This window comes from Dermacentor silvarum, chromosome 2 (genome assembly GCF_013339745.2).
Source record: "Dermacentor silvarum isolate Dsil-2018 chromosome 2, BIME_Dsil_1.4, whole genome shotgun sequence".
Taxonomy (NCBI): domain Eukaryota; kingdom Metazoa; phylum Arthropoda; class Arachnida; order Ixodida; family Ixodidae; genus Dermacentor; species Dermacentor silvarum.
The window spans coordinates 243,547,458-243,568,274 of NC_051155.1; the positions used below are offsets into that span (position 1 = coordinate 243,547,458).

The 20,817-nt window shown below is 47.4% G+C and overlaps 1 protein-coding gene across 1 annotated transcript in view; it reads left to right on the top strand.

Annotated features, from left to right (window-relative positions):
* Positions 1-7,651, top strand: part of LOC119440776 (adipokinetic hormone/corazonin-related peptide receptor variant I) — a 38,041-nt gene extending 30,390 nt beyond the window's left edge. Inside the window, exons 3-4 of the mRNA XM_037705655.2 lie at positions 4,588-4,792; positions 6,307-7,651. Of these exons, the coding sequence (XP_037561583.1) occupies positions 4,588-4,792; positions 6,307-6,968 (867 nt within the window). The 3' untranslated portion in view covers positions 6,969-7,651. The remainder of the gene's footprint in view (positions 1-4,587; positions 4,793-6,306) is intronic.
* Positions 7,652-20,817: the final 13,166 nt, after the last annotated feature.

Below are 20,817 nucleotides of genomic sequence, written 5' to 3' on the forward strand. Positions count from 1 at the left end.
CGTCATGCCTACGTTCGTCACTTTCTAGCCCAAATGTAAGCAAAAAGGTCTAGCACGTGAGGCAATGTAAAATAACTTATTTTTTTATTTATTTATACTGTTGGTTGCCACGATATTACAGGGTGTATACAAGACAACTTTTAAGAGTATAATTTGTTAGATGAAATTAAAAATTAAATTATTGGGTTTTACGTGCCAAAACCAGTTCTGATTATGAGGCACGCCGTAGTGGGGGACTCCGGAAATTTGGACCACCTGGGGTTCTTTAACGTGCACCTAAATCTAAGTACACGGGATTTGTTAGATGAAGCAATTCCAATTACTTAATGTTAAAGGTTGAATTACCTTAGAAATCGTGCACATTTGCTTTGTACTGTCAGAAATTAATTTTCATTATTAAAGCGGGAGCAGAAGACGAAGTGCTCACTGGGATGTCAAGGCGTTGATAAGGACGGCTAATATAAATACAAAACTTCGCTAGATTCAGCTTGTTGGAGGCAACGTTAAGCGAAACTTTCTTGAAACGTTTCAGTCAAGTTCTGTGGAAAGAGACACGCGATGCGTGTAACTTATACAGATCCAACGCACATGTTGGGATCTTTGTTACGCGAAATCATTCGTAAAGGGATAAATAAATGCTACATAACCTTATTCCAGGAGCACAATTCTCTTTATTTGATTCCTATGCAACGCGTAATTTCGTGCACTATGTATGCATCGCACAGCAAGCAACATCGACATCAAGTAATGTTTAAGTTTATGCAGTGCACAGTTCACAAGCTATGGCGAAATGCAAAGATTAGGTCATGCAGATGCACAATTTGAGACGTCGATGAAAAAGACATCGTGAGGACGAAGGTGATTCTCGACGTTTGTCTAAAGAATAATCGGCATTCATAATGGTAACAGTGCGAGAAAACGACGGACGGAGTGAAAGAACGCAGGATACTGTGTTATTTCATCCCGTCCGTCGTTCTTTCGCGCCGTTACCATTATGAATGCTTACCAACTCGCCCACCTTATCACTTTAATAAAAACTGTTCCCTCCCAATACATTTCCCATCAAGTTTTCTCCCCCCGCCCCACCTGCTTGAACCCAACGTTACTAAATTTTTCTTTCAAATCTAGTAACGTTGGTTTAATCGCCGGCTTCTTGGCCAATCCCCCCCGTAGTGGGTATGCGCAATGGTATAGGAAGCAAGCAAGCAAGTAAGCAAGCAAAATGGTCAGGACAGTTGTGGGCAGAGAGAAGCGCAGAACAGATATAAACAAATTGAGGTCTTCTATGCCCCTCATGTCACAGTGTCGAACGACTAGTTAGGGCCAAATGTAAAAATAATATACGAAAATAAAAGAAGCCATTAAAATCACGCGCTATCGCACTGAAAGGTATGTAAGCTTTAGAGATATTTATAAGCAGAGATTATACTTGCAGGTTTTATGTAATAGTCTGTTGTTTGAAAGCGCAGAACTCGTGCGCTCGCTGGCACTACTTTGTTGCTGCAAATTCCATGCTATATAAGCCGGATCATCCTATGGCACATATAGCTTTTAGGAACAGGGTAGCCCAAATTAATAAAATTAAATACGCCATTTAATGTCATGTAGCTAATCCAATAAGAGGTCTGTGGGATTAAGAGATACTTATGGAAATACATTAGAACGACAGGTATTGTGCTTTGATTGTACTTATACATATATATGCGAGATACAGACCGACCAATAGAAGGGGAACCTTGGTGGGCTCGCCAAAGAAAGTTTAACAAGTAAAGGGTTTAACGGTGGACTTCGTCGAAGTTTTAAATCTAGCATGGAAAGCGCGCAATATTTGAAACGCTTCACCGTATCGGCTGTGCTCTAGTGATAATAACGCTACTGAAATTCTAATTCTTGCAGCGTCATTCGACGAGCAAACAAAAGGTACACATATAAACTTCGCATGATGTTCTTATTGTTAGGGCCTTGTGATTCGCCAGCGCTTTTGGAGACCGTCTTTAAAGTTAGAAATACTAAATTTACCATCAATTTTTCTTTTAACTCACCACGTAAAGCCACGGAACTGCGTACTTCATCATCAGTAAGGCACCGCTCGACAAGAGGGAAATGCAGGACAATCGCTCAAACTGCTTTTTTACGGCGACAGCGGTTAGAAGCGCAAAACCGGGTTTGCGGTGTCCGTGCGAACGTAATTTTTGTTACGCTGTCGTTGTCATCACCAGACCATCTCCTCAGCCTCGGCTTCGGCCTCGCCATCTGTAAAGGAAAAATAAACTCTGCACGCCATCGCCTGCGGGAATCAAACTCATGCTCGGGAGCCGGCCGGAGGCGTTATATAACCACCACGAAATCGAGCTAACTTTTTTTTTCTTCTTTTTTTAAATATATGGTGGATCACAAATGAGAGCAGCACAGAAAAAAAAGTGTGTTTTGAATCCAACAATGCCCAAAATTCAGGTCCCGCAGCATCGGCGTTCGGGCGGAGTGTTGAGCGCCACGTAGTCTAGCTGAGAGCTCTGACTCCTGTGAGTATGTTTCGGAGGCAGCATACGGCACTATACTTCAGCGGAAAAAAAGACGGCGTTGTGTGCGTTGTAATGCAGTAGTACAGTTACTAAAGAACACTTCATAATCTTCTGTTTCCCTGTCGCCGCCTCTTTCCATAGAATGTTCCTCGGCATTTCCTTCAACGTGGCTAGGTTGACTTTATAAATCTGCCCTCTCTTGGAGTTCAGTGTATTGCACATCGGTGCTCGAAACGGAACAATTCCGCCATCTCTATGCAAATTTATTCATGTTCATGCATCCGATGTGACAGACGCCAGGGGTCCCGATCGCGTAGGGTTTGCTCTATTTAAAGCGAAGCTTTCCTTGCTCTTCATTCGACTTTTCCACCGCTGATAATGCTGCTGCTGCTGCTGTTTGGCACGATTCAGGAGCGCAGCAGAGAGGAATTGCGATGCGAAACTCATTTGGACCCGTCAATCGTGCCTCCACTGAGCTCCCTGGGCGTCGTCACAATACCCTCTACACTGCTGCACTTGTCCGGAGCCCCCCGCAATAGCATTGCAGAAGCTGCAGCACCTACCTTTGTACTAACGAGCAACCGTCCAGAGGGGAGGTAGATAGAATGGTAGAGAGGATGTAGAAAGAGAAGGCAGAGAATGGGCAGAACCGGTAGCACCAACACAGTCACGAAACGAGTGAATAACAGCCTTGCCACTCTTTTGTCGCAGCACGCATGCATGGGGGCAGCGCGGGAGATAGAAAATGCGACGTAAGAATGCTAGGAAACGCTGCCGCAGACACGGCAGCAGTAGCGGACAAATTGGATAAATTTTAATTAATGGTATGGTACGGTACATTTCGGCTATTTCTCAAAAATAAGCACCGTGCCAATTTCTCGGGAGGACAACTGACGGAGGGCGTGCGGACGCAAAGCTGCATTAAAGCTCCGCAGTGTCTAGACGACCCTACGGAAGCGGCGGCTCATCAAATGAACACTTCTGCCGCAGTAGTTCTGTGGCTATGGCGTTGCTCCAGCTCACATGTTCGATCCCGACCACGGCAGCCGCATTTAGACGGGGGCGACATGCAAAATCGCTCGTGCACTTGGATTTAGGTGAACGTTAAAGAATCTCAGGTGGCCAAAATTATTCCGGAGTACCCCACTACCGCGAACCTCATGAACAGACTGTAGGTTTAGCACTTATACAGCCCCATAATTTAATGAAACTTCAACACTTCTGCCACGATGCGATGCGCCGCATGAGGAACTGACAGTGCTAATCTTCTCGCACGCTACGAACAATGGTGCACAACAACTCTTCAAGCAAACATGTCTTTCTGTATGTTATGTATACTACATAGACAAACACCAGTATAATGCACAAAAGGTAGCGCTTAACATCAACCTACCGCCCCCGTATTGAATTAAATGCTGAAGAACTTAAACATTCGCCGTAAATATCACCGCCAATTATTGTAAAGCGACGCAAACAGCACAGAATGTTTCGCTCACATCGATTCAGACAGTGCGTGGGATCTGCATAGTTTTGTACTATGAAATCACATTAAACTGTTCGTCCGTCCATCCATCCGTCCGTCAGGAAGTTACTTAGTGAATTTTTGTTAATTAGTCGATTATGCATTTCAATTTTTTGTGCAAGCAATGTCCGCCTCTTCGAGTAGACCACCAGCTCATGGACTAGAATTGTGCTATCTGCCACAGGCAACCTTTAAAACGTTTTGAAAGTGTTCGCTGAAACACCCAGTATACGAATGTTTCTGTGTATGTCTGTATCTGGTTTTCCTGCCTACGTCGGTCACAGCGTGGTTCGTTGTTGGATGGGTAGAGCATCGTGCTGCGGTGCTGAGAGAATGCAGGGTTCGAAACCAACCGTTGGACAAACTTGGTTACTGAGCACGTATGTGCCGCTGTTCAACGAACAATGCCGACACGGGTCCCAGTAGACTGGGTATAGGCACCGCTGTTGGAAGAAACTCTTTGACGCCGGCTTGGAGCACTGCAGGCATGTACCACTTATAGCTGCGCCGTTGGCGTCGCTGAATCTCTGCTCTTCCACGCAGGCGCTCATCTTCCGCGTCATGGAGCACCCTGAAGTTCAGGGCTTCTGGCAGTGCGTCACCTTCTCGTCGTTCCCATCGCCCGTTCATGAGACGCTGTACAACCTCTTCTGCCTGCTTGTACTCTACGGCATCCCCTTTGGCGCCATCATTGTCTCGTATAGTCGAATCCTGTGGGAAATACATCGCCAAGCGAAGGACTCGCACGGTAAGGAACTTTCCTCGCATTTTAACGCGTAGCATTCTTTGGCTAGGTGCCCGAGGTCATTTACTGCTCCGTTCCGTTCGTCCTTCTGTTTCGTGTCAGAAAGAACACGTACCGCCATCTAGACTGAAATAGGCGAATGTCTGTCTGTAAATACACAAACTTCAGTACGCCTAAGAACTTCCGACGCGATATTTTGTCAGGCAACATGAAAGTGATGGTTACACATATATTTGCCTGAACTACGTCCTTATTGCTTCAAACGGCTTCGTGACTTTGTATACTCATCATATTAATCAAAGTACTGTATTATAAATAATTAAGTAAACACCATTAAATTTGTCTGACGGAAGGATTCGAACGCATGACGTATAGTACAAATGTCTGATATTGAAACCGCTATGCCACGGACGCATGCATCGGCAATCGACATAGAGCACCCTTACGCATTCTTCGAGAACGCAGGCGAGAGCTTGCACGGCTAAGGATAACGCAAGCAACCAGAGAATTGTGTCTGCAAAAACAAGGAGAAGCTTTTAAAGAGGACACCTTAAAACGAAGGCGAGCGTGTCAGTGAGCAAATAATGCGAAAAGAAAGGATGACAGCAACATTCCGTTTATTTGCCAAACATCGCTGGTTCGAATCCCAGCACCGCCGGAAACCCACCGGTAAAACCGGGTACAAGTGTCTCCCCTGCCCGGAGCATGGCTCCAATTCGTGGGATGTGCACTCGGCAGGAGCTGCTAATTCCACTACGTCAGTCTTCACCACAAGATTGGTAGTAAAAAGGAACCTACTGGAGAGATCATCATACTGTGCATGGTATTCTTCGCAATTACTTATGTCTTAAAAGGCGGCAGTCTTGGTTTAAAGTGTACAGTATAGGATTCATAACTAAAAATTACAAAGAATGCTACGCACTATATGACAATTCCCCAGGGGGGAGTTTCTGCCCTAATTTTTTTTCTCGATTTCTTACATCGGTTGCTTTCGATACTAACAAAACTTGCCGCGCGACTGGCCGCACGAGGTACTTTGCATGTATTCGCGGGCATCTTTCAGGCTCGGAAAAACACCTTTATGTAGCACGTATTGAGCAACAAAAAGCTATATCGGTAGTTTTAGATATTGCTATAAAATTTTCTCATTTACACTTTTAATCTAATTATAATAATTGAGAATTTAATTAATTAAGGCTAATTATCTAATTAGGCGGTATGCAAAAATAATTTGAGTATCTTCAAGTGACGCCAAACAACATTACCTTGGGTCTGTCAAGCTACGTAGCACTTGCATATTTTTTATGTTTGGCCCAAGTTAAGTGACACACCCTGTATAGTAGAGCACTTTCTGACCTGGCGGTAGGGTGCGATTTAGCCTCTATTAACAATTCTAAGGCCGTTGGCGTAAACAATTCATGAATGGGCAAGTGCACGAGAACCGAGAATGAAGTGCTATCTGTGTGTTCGCCGCTTTTTCGTGAAGCTTGCTTACGTGAGCTGCTCGTTTAACGCAGCCCAGGAACCGGGTGCGGCGGACGCGGCGCCCTGCGCGCGCTTGAGGCTCCGGTGCTCGGACATGCGGCGCATGCAGCGCGCCCAGTACCGCACCCTGCGCCTGACCGTGGTCATCGTGCTGGCCTTCTTCTTCTGCTGGACACCGTACGTAGTGATGGTGCTGTGGTACCAGCTGGACGCCGAGAGCGCCAAGCACGTCGACGACTACCTCCAGTCGTCGCTCTTCATGTTCGCCGTGTCCAACTCGTGCGTGAACCCGCTCGTCTACGGCAGCTACACGGGGCGCCTGAACATTGGACGTTGCTTCTCGTCCCGCTGCTACCCGGCCGACGTGGTCCCGGGCCGGGACGATCATCATCGGCGCTTCTCGTGGTCACTGAGGCAGTTCTCCAAGCTCACGCTGCATTCCTGGGCCCCGAGGACTGTGGCCGCCGCCGCCGCCACCGCTGCCGCTGTTGACCCCGAGGCCGAGTACGGCGCTCTGCAGAGGCAGTGCTGCCCGCTGCGCGTTGCCGACGCAAACGACATGTGCGTGTTCAGTGTGGACGTTTTGTGCGTGCACGCTAAGCGAGCGCCTGAAGCCCGCTCGGCGCAGGTTAACGGCGCGAGTTGTGTAGCGTCTGGCTACAACACACCGCTCAGGAAGAACCACAGCCTATGAGGGAAGGGCGTGACTTTGTTGGCTTCTTGGAGCCATGACCGGCAATGAATGTTCTGGTTTCGACCAATTAGCTCCTAGATTGAAGTAAAATTGCGAAACGTCCAGCCTCTTTGCTCACGAAGATTGAACCAATCGGGGCGGGGGGAGGGGGGGGGGGGAGAAGGTGGTGTAGTATGTCACGTGCGTGCAATCGCGCAGCCTTTCTCTCATGGTGATTTGAGAATGGGAGTAAAAAAATTATTATCTCGCCAAAAATCTGTTTACGGGATATACCCACACACAACAATAGACACATAGAGAAAACTGGGTAAAGTGCCTCCACGCTTCTAATTAAGAAAAAAATGACATAAAATGTCAAATAATTGAAATTCGGAAATAATCCCACACACTAACAAAGGAGGCTGGGTGATTTTCCATTCACATGGGCTCCAAGCAGACAGAGAAATGACAAAGTGGGCTCTTGCTAGGTCTGACTATTCAACATCTTGGTGCCTACCAAGGATTGGTTCACGTCCGGCTAAGGTGCGTACGTGTGAAAATAATAATAAAACGGCATTTTTAGCATTTAGGGCAATTTCAAATTTTATTACGAACATTGCCAGCACTGACTGAGGCTACTGAATGGATGTCCGCAGTATTTGAAATATTGTGCTTCATCTTTGAAGATACATTTAGGTAGTTTGAGCGGGAACACATATATGTTCTAAATATTTTTACTGTTCTTAGCATTCCAAAGATGCTTCAAGCACTTCCCGGTGTCTATCTGAATGTCTGTTCGTCGGGCTAGGTATCTTACCGTTTAACCACCAACGTTGGTCACTGGGTAGTCCATAGTGTAATAGGTGAAGTATTGACCTGCTGTGCTCAGAGAAGTGGGTTCGAAACCAACTGCCGGACCAACTTGGTTCACGGGGTATGCGACACTGGTATTTACCGCTTTTCAATGAACCTCTTTGACACCCCCTTGTGTCAATGGGGGTGTGCCACGGGATATGTGCAACTCTTCAAGGATAAAAAAATAATAAAAAAGAAATCGTCAGAACCCAACTCACGAAGCCTGTGACGGTTATGCGTTTAGCATTGAATCAATATAGTGACACAGCGTATCGCCACCGTTGAAACGAGTTATGTATGAGGCGTGTACTGCACCCTGTTCCTTCAGCACAGCATCCCGATGCGCTACCCGTTTGATCATGAACTACCCAGTGACCCACGTAGGTGGGAGAACCGGTAGATAAATACATACAAAGCCCCGGAAAGTGCCGGAAGTACCTTAAGAACGCTAACGCACAAAAAAGCATCAGTTTCGCACAAAAAGTGAAGCATCGATTGCGAAAGCAAATTAGTAGACAGCTATACGAAGTAAGGATATTAGTTTTATCGGCCGTATTAACTTGCAAATGTTCACTTACTAGATTAAGACGCACGGTGTCACGCGCGCACAGGTAACCATGAACACATCTCACTCGATGACCGCGAAAACTCGCTGTCAAAATGCTGGAGTGAGGAAGCGCGGCTGCAGCAGCGAGGGAATTGACCTTCGGGCTGCTTCTCGCTTCAACGCGAACTAAGCGTCGAAAGCACAGCGTATACGAAGCTACAAGTACTCAGGGCACTTTGTCGACATCACAGATCGCTTTAAAGATACGGCGCCCGCGCGGCCTCGCCGTACGCAGCAGCCGCCGCAGTATAACGCCCCCCACCCCACGTCCCTCCCCTCCTCCCGGTGCCTCGCGCGCGACGGAAGACGGCGCGCTTCCTCCCCGATATCCTCCCATGCGCACGCGAGATTGAGCCGCGATCTTTCGCAAGCTTTCACTCGCACATACAGCATACGGCGTGCGTCGACGATGTTATCGTGCTGAGACTTTATACGGAACATCACGGCGACGGCGAAGGCGACGACGACGGCAGTAATTCGCCTGGAGTGTCCACATAATCGCTATCTCAATAAAATTATTAACGTTTCTCCAGTGGAGAGCCTAATCGAATCCCGCGTCATATCTTCACGCCGTAAATGTCTATGATCTGCTTCTTTCACAAAATTTATCATCAGAATGAAGCGTTAAAAACGATCTTCTTTTTCAACATATATTTAATCGCCTATGGATCATAAATTTAAGGTTGGCTTAGAAGGGCAGTGGTTTCGGCTAGTTGGTTTTCCATAATATTAAGTGGTGCAGCGCAAAGTAGGACAGAGGGACACAGAAAATACGAGGACGAGCGCTTACTGCCAACTGAAATTTTATTGTTTGATACAGAAGTTTATATACACAGAGATACCATTATTAACAGAGATACCATCATCGCCTACTGTGCGCGCCGACGTTGTCTAGAAACGCCAACTCCCTATGCGATAAGGCTAGGGATGGCTTACTCGTATGCATGGGCATCCTTCACGTGCCATGCTAGCTGCTCCACCATGATGCACGTGTGGTCGTCCATGTGCGTAATAAATACTTTCAGTTGCTCGAACGCGGCGCGCAGCCGCATGCGCTACATTAATGTAGGGCTAAAGAACCTTCCCTCCCGTTGCTAACGTTGTTGGCATGCTCTCGCAGGCGATCGTTTCACTTCACAATGAGTGCTTCCCTTCCCACTGGACTTTTTGTTTCTTGATAGGGATGCTTCTCCTTGATGGTGAACAAAGCTTCTTTGGGGGAAGAAAAAACTACACGTACACCAACCCGCTCACCAATTATTTAAAGTCGATGGGCGACGACGTTTGAACGGAATCACCGTGATCTTACGGTCCTTTTGCGGAGTCCGCTCTGCGTTGCCCGCAGCTTCACTGCCTATCTTTCTTTCTTTATCCTGCGGATTCTCTCAGCTACTGAGACGAGTCATCTGTCGGGATAGCCTGTGGCTTTCAAGAAAGCCTGTGACCTGCGCTTGAAAGCTGGCGCTTAGTGCGTGGTGGCAGGACCGATTTAATGCATCGGAGAAGCCAGCCTGAACAAATGCCCCCTTTTACAAGTTTACAGTGTGCGGATGAGAAGGACAAAAGTTGTTTGTGCGCGTTTGTTCAGGCTTGCTTCTCGAATGCATTAGACCGGCCCTGCCACCACGCACTAAGTGCCCGCTTTCAAGCACAGATCACACGCCTGAAAGCTTCAGGCTATCCCGATGGATTACTCATCTCATTAGCTGAGACAATCAACATGAAAAGAAAGAAGAGAGAGAGAGAGAGAAACGGAGAGAAACGAAGAGGAATGGGTAGGGAGGTTAACCAAGGACGTGCCTGAAAGATGGCAGTGAAGTTACGGGCACCGCAGAGCGGACTAGGCTAAACGACCGTAAAGTCGCGGGGATTCCGTACAAACATCGTCACCTATCGACTTTAAAAAAAATCGGTAAGCGGGTTGGTGTACGTGTAGTTTTTTTTCCTAACCCACACAAGCTTTGTTCACTATCAAGGAGAAGCATCCCTATCAAGAAACAAAAAGCCCAGTGTAAAGGGAAGCACGGTAACCGATACGTGGAATGTGCGCGAGCCGGGGGTCGTGTACAGAATTTTCTTGAGCTGTGGTGCATGCTACGTGGATCAGACTAGCCGGTGTTTAAACGATCGCCTGATAGAGCATGCCAACAATGTTAAAAACGGAAGGGAAGGTTCTTTGAGCCCTACATTGGCAGCGCATGCGACTGCTTCCTCGCGTTCGAACAAACAAAAGTAATTTTTACGCACATGGACGACAAGGAAATACAGAAACGAATTTGGAAAAGATTAGCAGCAGTAGACGCAGCTAGACTCAAACGCAGGAAAGGATTCACTGCAGTCGTAGTAAATCATAAAAAAAGAATGTGTAACAGGCGTCACAATAAAGACAGAATATACAGAAGCAACAGAAGAAACGGCGATAGCACTAGCAAAAGCACAAACTCAAGCATACCTAATAATCAGCGACCCAAAGGCAGCAGTTCGCAACTATGCAAATGGCCGAATCTCCCCAGAGGCACTACACATATTATTGAAAGGAGCCACAAAAAAAAAAAAGACAAACATGTTCAATTACTGTGGACATCTGCCCACACTCCGACCTCACCGGGGGACGGCGGAAACAACGAGGCGGCACACAACGCAGCTCGAGGGCTAACCGACCAAGTTGCGACAAACATTGGTGCCGTCAACCCGGGGGGCCGCCGAAGTAGGTGAGGACGGAGATTGAGAGTGGGGAGAAAGATTGGCTAAATACAGACATAACAGCACATTATAAAATGCAGAGGTGTATTTTTCCACCACCTCATCAGAAACTAAATAAATCGCAGTCTGTCCATGCAGTGGCGGCAGTTACAAACGAGGACACACTGTAATCCAGTAACGTGGAATATACTTTATCCGGATATATACAAGACAAACGAATTCAAGTTATGCGGCTCAACAGCAACTCTTGGGCATATGCTGTGGGAAGGCCAAGGGCTGACGAGTAGCGACGGTGAGACAGCCTCTAGGCGAAAGCCTCCTCGCGCTTTCGTGTGCTGTGCTGCTCAGCTCACAGCTCCAGAATATCAACTGTGGGCAGTCCAGCGAGCCGACGACGCCGCCAGAGACCAATGGCTTGTGGCAGACGCCTAGGTAGGGTGAAGACCACCCTATTAACTTGCAGGACAAAAATAGTTTTTACCTGCCTACCCACCACATGGACGACCACACGCGCATCATGGCTAAGCAGCTAGCATGGCATGCAGGTGAAGGATGCCCATGCATAAGTAAGCCATGCTTGGCCTTATCGCAAAGGGAGTTGGCGTTTCTAGACAACGTCGGCGCGCACAGTGGGCGATGACGGTATCTCTGTTTTATGTCGCATTCTCGCATTTATTTTCTTCAGGTTTTCTACATAAACTTCTGTATCAAACAATAAAAGTGCAGTTGGCAGTAAACGCTCGTACTCATCTTTTCGGTGTCCCTCTATCCTGCTTCGTGCTGCACCACTTAACATTAAGGTTGGCGTCCCACCTTGTCGAAGCAGCCTGTATGATGACTCTATCCTCCCTAAAACCAGCACGAAATGAAATCACCCTCCCTCCCTCAGTCGCTGCCATTACCTACTCCAACTTCAAAAGTGCCATTCAAGATGTATTTTCTTTTGTTAAATTTGTATTTTCTCCACACTACTGCATGTAAGTACCACTCCTTTCTGTAATTCTCTGTAGTCTTGAAAGTCTTCCTAATAAATTAATTAAAAAATAAACAAATATATTCAGACAATCTTGCCGGAATGCATACATATTCACTCATTTGCCACGCACAGGCTTCGCGGCCGCGCCGATAGATGGCGCGCCCCATTCAGAGAAAAGCGCGGGAGGGGAACCCTGCTCGTTCGTGCCCTAGACATGACACGTCTATGCTACGGCGACACAGTGTACCACTACATTGTTTTAATGCTCATCGCATAAGCGTGGACATTCTTCGCGAGATGGATCTGTCGGAATTATTTTATGCTAAATTCTTGACGTAAAATGAGCGTTACCAAGAATATGATGACTTTCAAGTGTGTACATACTTTCAGAAACGATGGAACACGGCCTTTAAGACGCAAACACCAGGAGAAAAATAGACGAACACACGCTGGGTGTCCGTCTACTGCGGATGTGTGTAATAGCTGTGTAGAGTCCTGAAATTGTTACGCAATAAGAAGACAGAGAAAGAGGAAAGGCAGGGAGGTTAACCAAAAGCAAGTCTCCGGTCCGCTACCCTGCCGGTGGTTCGGGGAAAAGGGGTTTAGATAGAAGGGAGGACGATAGGAAAAAAAAAAAAACGGCTTTACGATAGGCATTTGGTGAGTCCGCTGCATTGCAAAAAGTACAGTACTGCTCTAATAATCCTCTGATAGTATATAGAGTCACGTCTATGTTGCAGGATTATGCCTTGCGATAGAGGTCGGTCGTCGAACTTGTTGAACACAGTGGTAAGTGAGCGTCTCTGTGCGCAATACTGTGGACACTGGCGCAAAATATGGCTGATGGTTTTCTTACCACCGCAGTGTTCTTATGCTGTTGAGTCGTTCCACTCCTATGCGGCCACTCCTATGATCATCACCACCAACCATAGTCTGCATAAAACGGTCGGGTCTTTTCGTCTCAGCCCTGATGATACCCGGAGACATGAGTTAAAGTTCAGTGAATATAGTGGTGTATGTCTGAAGTTGGGTCAGTTCCACTCAGATAGTGTGAATTGGCGGGCAAATATGCTAAGTTTTCTTGCAGCATCCATCCTTGAAAGCGGGATGCATATAAACTGGGCTTCCTCGGGGGCTAATCGAGCAGCTCATACGCAATATGAAACTGCTCAAACCAAAGTGATGAAGGTTAACGCATACATTAAACAAGCCAAGGAAATAAATAACATTGCATTAATATTGATAAGGCGATAATGGGGACAATCAAATGACGTGAAAATTGACAAAATGGTTAACCAAATGAAGTAGTTTTTTTCTTCTCCTTCTTCTTCTTTCTGTGGTTTTACGTGCCAAAACCAGTTCTGATTATGAGGCACGCCGTAGTGGAGGGCTCCGGATTAATTTTGACTACCTGGGGTTCTTTAACGTGCACTACAACGCAAGCACACGGGCGTTTTTTGCATTTCGCGTCCATCGAAATGCGGCCGCCGCGGCCGCTTTATTTTTTTCATCTTGAGACGAGGCCGCACAACATTTAACAAAATTGACCAGTTCGCAATTGATCCATGCCCCCGTACGTTCATATGAAGGGTGGTATCAAGCGGCATCGTTATGATCCAACTCGACCAAGAAAACGTTTCGGAATCAAGAGTGTGGCACCAATCTATTGCGGGTATGTCTGTCACGCTGGAACGTCAAAAGCAAGAATAACGTTAATAAGCTTGTCGAGCATTACAAGAGTTCCGTCACGATCCGATTAATGTTTCAGAGGAGCCTACGTTATGTCTTATTATTGATGCGAACAAGCCGGCGGCGTGTGTAGCAGCGAAACGGCACATAAATTCTAATTGGCTGCGACGCCATGTTACGTGCGCGGCTCGACGGAGCAGAGCGGGTGAAAGGGTACACCTACTGCTGCGATGGCGCCCCAGGTGTTACATGAGGAGAGAGGGCATATCCGCGACGCCACGTCACCGTCGCTCTCGCTCTCGGAAGCCGGCGCGCGGTCCGTATCTATCTCTCTCTCTCAACCCCACTGGGCTTAGCTGCTGCGTGCGCCTGCCGGCCTTGGGAGCCGCTGCTGCTTCCTCGTCTCTCGTTGCGCAGGACGTCGGTGCCATGCGGCGTCGGCCCCGCAGGAAGCTGCTGCTTGCTGGCTCGGGCAGCACGTACCGCTATGGTACGTCACTCGCAGCGCTAAACTCGAAGCACCGCCTCAGCGGTGTTCGATTGGACATTAATGCTTTCGCACTCGTAACTCATAAGAAGTGCTTAGATGTCCTCGGATTTTTGCAGTAGGACATATACGGGTGCTAGAGGTGCATTAGCGCCACCGCAGTGCATTTGGCCGCGAAATTATTATTATTATTATTATTATTATTATTATTATTATTATTATTATTATTATTATTATTATTATTATTATTATTATTGCTTTGAAAGCATATATGCACTTGAGAAGAAAGCAAAAGCGAGGAGCAGGTTGGCAACTGACACCGGAAAGGGCACGTCTGCCTATTCTTGAGAAAGGAGGAGGAGGAGACAGAAACATACAGAAGGAAGATAGGGAAAGAAGAGAACAGGAAAGAAAGAGAAAGGTGACAAATATCAAAGAATAAAGCAGAAGACACACAAAGTACAGACACAGTAAGCGACGAAGCCAAGTGGACGCACTGTCAACCTCTGTTGCCAGGGCAGCGTTCTGGCTTCCGCTGCTGGCATGAGCGTTGTGCGCTCACACACACGTTAGCTTTCTTGCTGAGCAGTTGCGTGCATGCAACACCATGGCGCATACCACTGGTCTGAACGAAACGGACAGTAAATGCCAAGCTAAATATATCTCATCCTTTCACTGGGTGCTGCTGACAAACTTCGACGGTTCTTTGCCATTTCTCTCCTCCTGCTTCGAAATCAATAAGCGGGACTGCTAACCACTTTCGCATTCGGACTGACAAGTACGCAAGAGCTGCCCAACGAACTCAGTTGACTATTCCGTAGAACATGGTTTCCCTTTCTTTTTCTTTTTTTTTTTTGGTATTGCTTTTCGTTCGCTTGGTCGCCTAAATGCAATAACCTCTTGGGCAGGGCTGCGAACTCTCATACAGAGTTAGTTGCGACCCATATACCCAAGGGGAACAAATATTTAATAAGCACAGGCAAGTCTGAGCTCTATCGGGGAAGCACAGTGCGTATTCACAGTCGTGTTTACCGAGCGAAACGAGTGCGGCCCACCGATACGGCAACAGCGAGGCGTATTAGGGCGCCGAAACGACGAGAAGAACGGAAACAGTCGTAATAGAAAATGAAATTTATTCGACGGACTTTTCTCTTTCTTTCTTTCTTTCTTTCTTTCTTTCTTTCTTTCTTTCTTTCTTTCTTTCTTTCTTTCTTTCTTTCTTTCTTTCTTTCTTTCTTTCTTTCTTTCTTTCTTTCTTTCTTTCTTTCTTTCTTTCTTTGTTTCTTTCTTTCTTCCGCTTGCTGTGCAATGAATCGCAAATATCCTCCGACGTAGAGCGGAGTGTAATTATTCGCGCGTAATTGCAAACCTTCTTCTTCTTCTTCTTTCTGGGGTTTTACGTGCCAAAAAACAGTTCTGATTATGAGGCATAATTGCAAACCAAATGGATCCTTGTGGCTTGGCCATTGATAGGAGACATGGTAGCTGTTATGCTCTAAACCACGAAAAAATAATTATTGTGTGCTCTGGTGGGATTTGTGCAAGCCGAGATATTACCATGATACACTAGGAAACACGTCGTTCGCTGAAGGTCAACATTATGTAAACGTCTGAAATCATGTCGAATTCCAATTTTCAGTCGTTAGCAGAGCATATGGTTCGCCAATATGGTGGGCTTTTAAATGAATGACTCTCAGGGCAGGGAACATTCTGAAGGTCGGAATATTACCCGCTGTGGTGGCGTAGTAGCTATGGCGTTGCGCTACTAAGCCCAAGGGCGCGGGATCGAATCCCATCCGCGGCGGCCGCATTTAGATGGGGGTGAAATGCAGAAATGCCCGTGCATTGGGTGCATGTTAAAGAACCCCAGATGGTCGAAATTATTCCGGAATCCCTTACTATGGTGTGCCTCATAATGAAATCATGGTTTTGGCACGAAAAACCCAAGAATTTAATTTAAGGTTGGAATAATGAAAACTAAACACGTGTGGCACGATTTAGTGTAATACATTCTATACACGTTCCCGAAACAACGACAACCTGTGTACGAAAAAGACTTAATCTGAATAGAAAGAAAATTGCATTCAATATGATGAACAATAAAAATTGAAACAAAGTGCACACAAGAGAATGTACTAATGCTGGGGTAGGTCAGAGCTTATCAATCAGGCCAGGCGATAAACTTAGCTGAGCCTTTAATTTTTTAAAACACTTACGCAGGTCATAGGAGAGAGAGAGAGAGAGAGAGAGAGAGAGAATAAATTTTAAACAAAAGAACACACGAGCGTAAGTAACTCCTCCGCTCTGCAGCGGGCGGTCCCCTCAGTCCAGGAATCCAGCGGCCTTAGCAGCTATTCTCGCTCGGTTGACCAGGTTGGGCTGGTCCGTCGAGTCGGAGCTGGACAGCGCTGCCTCCCATTGCCACGTGCTTGGGTGTGTTATAGCTGTGGACTCCCGTGTGCTTGCGCAAGCCCATACCATATTGTAAAGTGTTGCGCATTGACCGCATTGTGGGCAATTATAGGAATACAGCAAGGTTGTGTGACGTGGTAGAGACTCAAGTGTGGATATGTGTTTGTTTGGTGTTTTAGCCATATTACGGCTTCCTCTCGCGTCAGGGCATTATGAGGCGGTGGTAGTGTTCTTCGTGAAAGGCGATAGTGTTGTAGGATGTGCGTGGCTTGGGCTCGAGATGGAGCTGCTCGGCGCGTCCCTCTCGCGGCTCCCGGTGTGCATGCGCTCGGGCGTAGGCGTGTGCCTGCTGATTGCCACGTAAGGACTCATGCCCGGGATTTGACACGATTTGCATGTATGGTGGGACCTTGTGCACGCCATTCAGATTGCGATGTGCGGCCATGGACATTTTAGCCCTGGAAAGATTTCTTGATGCCCTCTGATAGTCCGTAAGAACTATGACGCAGTCCAAGTGCGGTCTCGTCGTGATGGCTAACGTTATCCGACGAGGCATTTACTTCGGTCCCGTGATTGTCGACCACACTGGTCACGAATGGGGTGCTTCTTGCGGTGCTGGCCGCGTCTACGTACAAGACATTGGGGTGGATTGCATACATCCTCGCGAGCGTCCGCTCTCGAGTGTATGTTCAGGTGCAGTTCGAGTGCATGTTCCTGCGAATCGGTGAGACGTGCACAGCTTCCTGTATTCGTGTGGGGATTTTTTTTAAGTGCGTTGGTCTTCTGTACGGAATTTCCAAGACGTTTCAAGACGCAACGTCCCGCTATCGTGCGTTGTAGTCCTTCGGTCTGGCTTACCAGGTTGGCCTCTATGGTTTCCCGTGCCCTGTTGTACACCCCTGTCTTATCGAGGCGAAAAGTGGCCGTTCCAGGTGGGAGTCCGAGCGCTTGCTTATACGCCCTGCGTATCAGCCAGGCGAGAGCCTCCATTTCCGCAATGCAGAAATTTAGATGTGATGCCGAGTACGTAATGCGGCTCACAATCAGAGCCTTCCCTAGTCGGATCAGGTCTTGTTCCTTGAGTCCCCTCTTCCTGCTGGTAATTCATTGCATCATGCGCCATATCTGCGTGGTCGTGTGTTGCAGCTTCTGAATGGCGCATCTTCTGCCCCAGTCTTTTTGTAAGTGTAAGCCGAGCATACGAGGTCTGTCCACCTTTGGGATTTCTCTAGGACCTATTCGCAGGTCGATGGTCGGTGCCAGGGTTGTTTATCGCCCTCGTGAGCACTTCTCGATTATGAGGAGCTCCGATTTCTCCGGCGCGCATCGCAGTCTGCTCGTCTCCGCGTATCTTGATATGACGTCTCCTGCCTCCTGTAATGCCTCTTGATGTTCTCCTTTGGACCCTCTGATCGTCCATATTGTGATGTCGTCTGCATACGAGGCATGTCAGATCCCCGGCATTTTCTCGAGTTGGGCTGGGAGTTTCATCATGGCCACGTTGAAAAGCGTCGGCGACAGCACTGTATGTTGTTGCGCGATTCTATTGCGTGCGTCTACTCGCTGCGACCTCATATTTCCCAGCCCTATTGTGGCTGTACGATCTGTGAGGAAAGCCCTGTAAGTTGTAAGTTCGTCGGCCGCAATTAGTGTCACTGAGATTGGCTAGTATGACTTCGTGCTCCACGTTGTCAAAGGCCCCCTTTAGGTCTAGCGCAAGAACTGCTTTCGGGCAGCACAGCGTTAATGCAGTCAGTGCTTCCTCTTTGAGCTGCGGAAGCACGCCTAGCGTTGACGACTTGAGCCGAAAACCAAAATTCGTGTTCGGCATCAGTTGACATTCTTCGAGAAGCATCAGTAGCCTGTGTACGATCACACGTTCCATCAGTTTACCGAGGTGAGACGTGAAAGAAATGGATCTTAAATTCTCCAGGCTGGGTATTTTTCCTGGCTTCGGTATAAGCGTAAACTCCACATGCTTGAATTCCGGGGGTAAGGTCCCTGTGCTCCAGTGTACATCGAAGAGTTCCAGTATTGTTTGCGTGGTTGCATCGTCCAAGTTACGTAGCAACTTGGTGATTCCGTCATTTTCCGGGGTGATGTTTCGAGTCAGTATTGTGATCGCTCGCGTAAGCTCGAAACGCGTTATGTCCCGGTCGAGCTCACTTTTTTCCAGTCCGGCGTAGTCAGTCGCGGGCTGTGCTCCGAGTATCGGTTGGCCAAAGTATGTAATTTGTAGGGCACACAATAGCTGAGTATTCAGATCATCGTGGGCTTGCTTTCTCTTTTGCTCTGGGTCGGATCTAGGAGATGTCTGAGTATGGTCCACGTCTTCGCAAGTGCCCAGCGTTCCTTGGAGGGAGTTACAGAACTGGTCCGAGTTCTGTCGTGCAAGTTACTTCGCGTAGCGCTCTGCCTAGTCCGTTAGCTTCGCGATGTGAATTTTTAGTTTACTTTTCTGCCGCTGCCTTCGCCATCTTCTCGGCAGATTGTCGCGCGCTTCCCACAGTGTAAGAGGCGCGGATCCACTGCCGGATTGTCCGGGGTTAGCGCAGACTCCTTGGAGTGTTTGGCCACCAGTGCCTGCAGTTATTTAAACCAGCCCTCCAGATTGCTTATCGCTTGGGCTTCCTGCATTTCTCTTTCGCTCCGGAACTTTGCCTAATTCGGATTTTGGTAGACCATATCTTTCTTCTAGGGAAGTTTCCCGTCTGCACGGAGTACGATAAACAGGAGCGCCGACTCCGCCGCCGCGCAACGCATTCACTCGGGAAAAACCGTGCAACGCAAATTATACATCGCGTAGCGCCATCTGTCGAGGCGCGTGAAAAATACTCAACAGCTTGATTCCATGTGCGCATGCGCTGAGTGGCGGAGACCGGCGGCGACGGCGGCGACGGCGGCGCAGAACCGGCAGCGCGGCACCCGCAGAGCGTGTCGTCTGCTACAAACGTGGACCCTCGGCCGTCTCAATTTGACAGCAATCAAACACAAGAAAATATATGCGCACAAATAATAAAAGCGCAAATAAACACGCGGTAGCGCTTTTATGCACGCATACGAAACATTTTTAGATGTCTTTTTAGATGTCCTGCTTCACGGCGTGTTCGCCAGACGTAGCACCGTCTGGCGAACACGCCGTGAAGCAGGAGCCGGCGTCTCAGAATGTGTCCCTTCCAGACGAGCAGAGTCAGCGCTCCTGTCTTATCTTACTACGTGCCCGTCTGTAACACGATGCCGAGTATGAAGTGGTCGCTTCCTAGCGTCTCGTTATAGACAATTAGGGGTGTGCGAATAGTGAAATTTCATCTCGAATCGAATTCGAATCGAATAGTGCCGAATAGTGGCCAAAAATATCGAATATCGAATCGAATATCGAACACAAAAGATTTAATAGAAAAATTACAGAAAGAACAAAGTAATGATGTCTGCTCATGTCCTCGAGGACGCATAGTGGTGAGTGACTGCTACCGCAAGGCTACAAATTGTCATGCAGCAATACAAGCTGTTCCACTGACCTGGCTTCAGGCTCTCTCGCCGCGAGGTTACAGTGCTTCCTGCAGTTGAAAACATGCGTTCACTGGGCACCTCTGTAGCAGGAATAGGAAGGTATCGCAAAGTAATTTCGGAGATTCCTGGATACAATTAAGCTCCATGCTCTCCAATATTTCAAAGGATCATCCTTTCTTGGGATCAGCGTGCTCATTGAAGTATTTTTCAACTTCTTGGACTATAAGGTGTGAGCTCATTGTGCTGGCTTCTTCCTTTCTTTCTTTTTTTTTTTTTTTTTGACGCCAGCAGTTCGACAGTGTCCCAGACTGTTCCCTGGCCTTCTTTGCTGGCCTTCTTTACGTGCGGAAATGGCATATATCTCCTTTAATATAAACATGCGCTCGCTTTGAACCAGGATACCATGGTGAAAGTTTTAACGAAAGGCCTACTGTAACGACGTTAGCATTAGTTTAACCACGCCACCTTAACCAAGTTGCACCATCGGCCTTTGTTGCATTTTAGATATTAGTACTATCTAATTATTTTAAGCTTCGAATACTAGCTATTCGAAAATCTAATCGAATTATTCGATTAGATATTATTCGATTCGAATTCGGAACTCGAATATTCGCACACCCTAGTGTTTGTT